Source organism: Triticum aestivum, chromosome 7D (genome assembly GCF_018294505.1).
Source record: "Triticum aestivum cultivar Chinese Spring chromosome 7D, IWGSC CS RefSeq v2.1, whole genome shotgun sequence".
Classification (NCBI taxonomy): domain Eukaryota; kingdom Viridiplantae; phylum Streptophyta; class Magnoliopsida; order Poales; family Poaceae; genus Triticum; species Triticum aestivum.
The window spans coordinates 323,745,712-323,752,110 of NC_057814.1; the positions used below are offsets into that span (position 1 = coordinate 323,745,712).

The 6,399-nt window shown below is 49.8% G+C and overlaps 1 protein-coding gene across 1 annotated transcript; it reads right to left on the bottom strand.

Annotated features, from left to right (window-relative positions):
• Positions 1-2,000: 2,000 nt before the first annotated feature.
• LOC123166872 (synaptonemal complex protein 1) lies at positions 2,001-5,552 on the bottom strand. Its single transcript, XM_044584680.1, has 4 exons — positions 5,140-5,552; positions 3,822-3,947; positions 2,180-3,712; positions 2,001-2,040 (listed from the first exon to the last, which is right to left on the bottom strand). Exons 1-3 carry the CDS (start codon positions 5,428-5,430, stop codon positions 2,198-2,200), a joined length of 1,932 nt encoding a protein of 643 aa, XP_044440615.1. The 5' UTR covers positions 5,431-5,552; the 3' UTR covers positions 2,001-2,040; positions 2,180-2,197.
• Positions 5,553-6,399: the final 847 nt, after the last annotated feature.

The following is a 6,399-nucleotide window of genomic DNA, read 5'->3' on the forward strand; positions in this document are numbered from 1 at the left end:
CACATAAAGAAATACGCCGCCGAATAGCAAAGTCATATAAGACCGAAGTTATGTTTAGGTGGAGAAAAAGGAAGAAAAGAATAGAGCAACGGTGATCCACGTCGAGCAACTACTGACCAAAATGAAGATGATGTGTACGTCCATGATCCGGACTTTGGATAGCCGCCAAGTGTAGTCTACAGAGCCAAGAACCAATGACACTCGTGTGACGTAGATCAACTGTTGAAAGAGGTTGGCACTGCCAAAATCCCATATTGGGAACGCTTTGACGGTCCTAGTCCTTTGTCGCAAATGTACATCAATGATATAATTTGTGCATGGCCATTGGCCCCCAAACAATACACCATGAACTGACACTGCACCGCCATGGCTGCAACTTGCCTCCATAAGCTCCGCCATGGCCTGACCATCTGCACGTCCAGCCTCAGCAGCACTGTCGTCGCGCACCATCTCCACTATGATGTAACGCCGCCACCAAAGATCACTGATGCCTGCCATCACCTCCATGCCTCATCCACCCACATCTAGGCACCGGAGAGACAAAGAAGCTGCAGCAACGGTGCATACCACTGGTCCCATCAGCCAAACCATCTCCAAAACGATGCCCTCAAGATAGTCACGACACAAGAGTGACATCATCGTCCGCTCTGATGGTCCTAGGTATTCCCCTAGAGAAATACAGTTCGAAAGAAGAGAACGACCGCATTGACACCTTCAACAAGGCAACGATATGCCCATAGACACCGTCGTCAATGGCCCGGACTGCATCCGAGCCCAACTTTCGCTGGCCGTCTCGCCTCCCAAACACATAGGCCGGCTGACCCGCATGTACCACCACCCATGCCATCATCCTCGAAGCAGAGAGGGCTCACACCAGGGGCGCGGGGGTCACGCCCATCAGATCCAGACCAGTTTGGTACTGGCCGCTGCAGGAACGCTAACATGCCAAGCGGAGCCGCTGGGGCGCGTCACAAGCTGACGCTAAGGAAAGTCTGCATCAGGCCTGGCCGAGGGCCGGTGCTTGTCGGATCTGGACTTCTAGATCGTAGACGGCGTGCTGCCTATGTCATGAAGAGGGGTCGATTGCTCCCGGGACCAGCATGGACGCCAACATCGGACCCCAACATACGCACCTCAGCAGGGCATGTGATACCGCATCTCAGTGGAGGACTCCGGCGATGGGAACCGCCGCCGCAACAGCCGAGAACCACCGGGGAAAGGCACCGCGCGCCGCGAGAGCTACCCCACCACCGCCGTCCGCGACACGTGCTTAGCCCGGCCGCATCCTCCGACAGCGGCAAGGGGTTGAGGAGGAGAGGGGAAGTTGCAAGGTGCGGCGGCTAGGTTGGGTGGCAATATTTAGTCGAGTGGCAATCAACCGCTGTGCCCCCCCCCCCCCCCCCCCCCCGCGCTCTCGTCCTCTGTTTTGGACTGGTGCCAGAGTGCCTTGTAACTTAACTGTACCCTCTATTAATGAAACATACGCAAGCTTTGCATATTCATGAAAAAAGCAAGTTGACAACAAGAATTTGCACTGAGAATTACCTTTGGCAAAGGAACATCCCATTTGCCAAAATTGCCATCCCTCTTGGACTGTGATTAGAGCGGCGAAGAGGATGATGGGTGAATAAAATCCAAACAGGCCGCAGCCAAGAGAGGGATGGAAAATTAGAGCGGTAAGGGTGGAGAAAGTGGAGCGCTGTTGGCCCTCGCGCGCGACATAGAGGAAGGGATGGAGGCGGAAGAGTCTACCTCTTGCTCCTCGTATCTCTCCATCTCTCTCACATTGTGGGGGTGGCAAGGTGGCCGAGCCTGACCAGCTAACAGGAGTGAGGAATGGAGGAGGCCCTGACCTCTCACGACGTCGTTAGATCACACATCAATGACGACGCATTACTACAGATTTGTTTCAAATGTAGTGGCACTTGAACTAGGGCTAGATGAGCATAGGAATCTACCATACGGCTAACTGTGTAGTACACTATACGTTACAAGAGATGGACTTATTTCATGGCGTAGATTAAATGAAATTGCAGGTGACTGTGTAGTACACTATGCGAGGTGGATGCGGCTTGCCCGCTTGTACATATGATGTAAAATGTGACATTGGGGAGCTTTCCCTCTCCTTTAATATATGATACGCATACTCGTGCGTATTCGATATATAAATTGCAGGTAACAAGAGTTCTTCGCAGCTTCAGGTTGTATGGTTGAGCACGCGGCGGAGCTGGATCTTCTGGCTCTCCATCCGAGCTTCTAGAAGCTTTGCTTTCAGGCTGTGCCTCTGGACCAGCTCCATGCAGCCTCTGAAGCCACGGTTCATCGAGTCCGGCGACCGCGAGCTCCATGGTCCCATGCTCGGGGAGCTCTGTCCCATACCCCGATCTGCAGCTTCGCCAGCGTCATAATACATACGTCTGTTCAACGAGTTTATTAGATCCACCTCCACATCCACCTGGTGGATTTCATGGTTTTCCCGAGGCCTCGAGAACTTTGATATTGCCGACTGTTTCTTCTCGTGCTCCACAACTTTGATATTGCTCAGGTCATTCTGCCAGACCTCCTCCGAATTGTCTCCACTCGTCCAGGAAATTCTGTCACATACATTGTTGACTGAAGGTTCGCTTCCATTCCCGTTCCGTGAAAAGCTTGAACCCTGAAAGTCTTTGTGGCTTGTAGTCTCCCAGCTGCTCTCATCTTCTATTTCACTGTCTTGGCAAGGGCTTCTATTGGTTAGGTTCTCCAGGCATACGTCAGCCATTTGGCCGCTAGCTTGTTGAATTTCTAATTCATCTAGTGAAGACCTCTGCACCTTGCATCGTCCGAGCTCTTGGCTCGGGCGGAGCTCCTTGAATATGGCTAATATTTCCTCCGATGCTGCAGGCGGCTCATACTTGAATTGAACCTCCAGGTCCCTCACCAAGCTAATTTCCCTTATAATTTTCTCTGCTTCTCGTACTAGAATGCTGCTGTCTCCCTTGGCACAACCCAAAGAGGCGACAAAGGCCTCAACATCCTGTTGCAATTTGCTTAGCTCGCCGTATTTGTCTTCCAGAGTGAGCCTTGCATCCACAAGTTTCATCTGCACCCGCTCTTCCCGCCACACCTCGGCCATCTGTAGCAACTTTCTGTCCTCATCCACCTCCTCCCGCCGTTTCACAAAGTCCCGCTCCAAGACTTCAATATCGGATTTTTGTTCCTCGACCTCCCTCACCAGTTTGTTGCACACCTCCTCGGCCATTTCCCGTGTCTTCCTCTCCTTGTCATACTCCTCCAACAGATTATTGGCTGCCAATTTGACCTCCTTCAACTCATCAACAAGCTTCAAGTTAATGTTCTCTAGTTGCCTCCGGTTCTTCTTCTCATGGTCGAGGTCTGCCTTCATATCCTCAAGAATGGATTGGGCCTTCTTGTGTTCTCTCCTCCGCCAGGTTGCTTTCTCCTCCCTCAGTTTCTCCAACAAGCGGTCAAGCTGCTTCTTAGCTGAAACACGCTCAGCTTCTAGCTTGCCCACCCTATCTTGTGCACGCTGGAGCTCCATCTGGATTATATTAGCATGAGTTTGCCCTTGCTGTTTTTCAATGAGATCAAGTTGGTTGGCGATCACATAGGCACCAAAGCTGAGGCGATCACATACGCTCTCAGACTTCCACTTTGTTGCATTCTCCAAGCCAGTGATCGGCATCAAAGCTGAGGCGAGATGAAGTTTAACCTACACAATTAAATCCACAAAATTAATTATACACCAGTTTAGGTGCCAATGAGCAAGCCGCGAATGAGTCAAAGCCACAGGAGCTTAACGAAGTAATTTCTAGCATTACTTTGTGGAGCTCTCCGCTGTGTTGCCCCAAAACGGAATTGGGGCTTGAAGTCTCAACCTTCAGACCATGTTTGTGACCAAGATGATCCTTCCTGAGAAGCTGGACTTGCAGATGTCTCGGTATAAACTGCCATACAAGTAAATGTGACCAAGAAGTGAGTGAATTGTCAAAGTCTAATGAGCAATCATCCTTCATTTTCATTCGGTCAGAGCAGCAAGATGTTATATGGCTAAATGAAAAAAGATCTACGATTTATCATAACTTCTCAGTAAAGAAAACACATAGCATACGAAGACAACAGTTATATAAAGATGTGCCGATAAAACTCTGGCAGTCCCACTGCTTGGGATCAGCCAGACTTTTTCAGCAAAGAACAGTCTCAGTGGACCGCATAACACCCTCCGAATTAAATCAGCATGAGCCAACCCACTGATCAGATATTTCTGAACCCCAACAGACAAGGAAGAATGTGTTGCTCACTTAATCGACTGCAGCAACATGGTAGCTGAAAACTAGATATAGTTGGCAATTTACATAATTAACTAACTGGACCGTGAGAAATTTTCTACTGCATTGTAAGAATTAGGCACTTCACTTTAAAATACAACATGAGTGGAGAAAATGGTGAGAGGAAACTTCTCAGCCCAAACTTTCTCTTTGTCACAATCACAGAGTAGCACTTTACACTAAACCACCTGGTGAGGTGATAGCAACCACTAAGAGCATGGTTAATAGTATAGCCAACTGCTGGCTATACAATATTGCCACATCATCTATAGTCAAGCTTATAGCCGGCAAGTACAGTAGTTGCATATGAATATGTACTATTTTATTGATACATGGCCCACTTCCCATTTTCACAAAGTGTTTAGGAGCGCGTGCTACAGCCAGCTGTTAATCAGTAGCCCGCTTCTCTTCTCTCTCCTCCATCTCATAAAGGGAAGAGGGGAAGATCACATGAGCAAGATTAGCTCACAAGAAATGCGCCCATGGACGGGCGGCCAATATTAATGCCACTCCCAACGATCGCTCGCATAGCTAACACCAATAAAGTGGGGATCTATGCTTCGATTTGGTTGCACCCGACGCCTCAACGGCCGGCCATTAACTGCTGCCCACCACGAGCAAGAACGGATGGTTGTACGGTAGTGCACTAGATAGGGCGCTTTAATGCGGGCATCGGCGTCCCAGATTCACCTCCGGTACGCCAGATTAGCGACGACATTAGCGATAATTCGAGCATACAGTTGGCTATAATTCATCCAGGGTTTAGCATTTTCTTCATTGGAGAAGATGTCATAGGGATGGCATTATGTACCTCGAGGCCGACACGAGATTTTCCCTGGTGCTCTGCGGCGGGCGCCTCCTCCGGCGGCCACAGGCGCCACACCGCGGCCGCGAGCCGCCTCACGGACGAAGCCCTCGGCGCCTTCTGCTCGCTGACGCCCTCCTGGCTCTCCCTGACGCTCCATCGCAGCTTCGGGGTACAGGACCCGCCTCGGCAACCGCTGGTAGCAGAGGAGGAGTTGACGGATGCGGGGGCGATGGGGTTTTCCAGAAGCCGCCGGCGGCGGCTCGGAGCGCGGAGCGAGGTGGCGGGGCGCGGCATTGTGGGGGTTAGGGTTCCGGCGGCGGTGTAAGCATGTGGGCGGACAGGAGAGCCGTTGGAGGAGGTGGCGGCGAGGGAAATGAGAGGAGGGACCGAAGGACAGACAGTGAATGAAGAAAGGACCACGGTCTAGTTGGGACTTGCATCTCTAGTTGTCCACCCATTGAAAAACTTCGAACTTTAGAGTTTTTTAAGTATACATGGTCATTTTTTTTAGGGATAAATGCGAGGATCTCACCACTCAATTACCCTTTGAGAAACTTTAAACTTTAGAGTTTTTTAAGTATATATGATCAATTTTTAGGGGATAAATGTGAGGATCTCGCTACTCAATTAACCCTTAAAAAACTTTAAACTTTAGAGTTTTTTAAGTATAAATGATCATTTCTTAGGGGATAAATGTGAGGATCTCACTACTAAATTGTGTGAATTCAGAGATTACAACTCATCTATGAAGGAACTCAATGCTAATCAATGGAATCAAAGGAGAAAAGTAGTGGAGGAAGATGAATAGTACGAGGAGACGAGAACACAGCCACACACACGCCTCGGCCGAAGCCGCTGTTCCGATCCAAGCCAAGTCTGCTCGCGGTCGTCCGATGTATATATGTAGTTGATAACTTTGATAGCTTCTGCTTAGGCCCAAGGCCCAATAACGGTTCATAATCCAACCCAGGACAGGGGAAGTCGCTGACAATCCACCCTTCATAACATTCGGCTTGCCCTCAAGCCGAATCCAAGCCGAACCACCGGGATCCCAAGGCACTTGTACAGCAGACTGAACCCAATGAAAAGGTGTCTCCCGATTCAGTTGTAAGAATTGAAAGCCGCAGGTCTCATTAGGATGCACATAACATGACATCAGCTCGACCCTGGAGACATGAAGAGATCCTTCTATCTCTAACAGGACATCAGTTCGACCCTGGAAGCATGAAGAGATCCTCCTATCTCAATCACCAAGTAGCAGAT

Coding starts and splice junctions, on each gene's coding strand:
- LOC123166872 (XM_044584680.1), bottom strand. CDS start 5,430: ATGCCGCGCCCCGCCACCTCGCTCCGCGCTCCGAGCCGCCGCCGGCGG. Junction 3,948..5,139: donor AATCTCGTGTCGGCCTCGAG/GTACATAATGCC, acceptor CTTGTATGGCAG/TTTATACCGAGACATCTGCA. Junction 3,713..3,821: donor ACAGCGGAGAGCTCCACAAA/GTAATGCTAGAA, acceptor TTAATTGTGTAG/GTTAAACTTCATCTCGCCTC.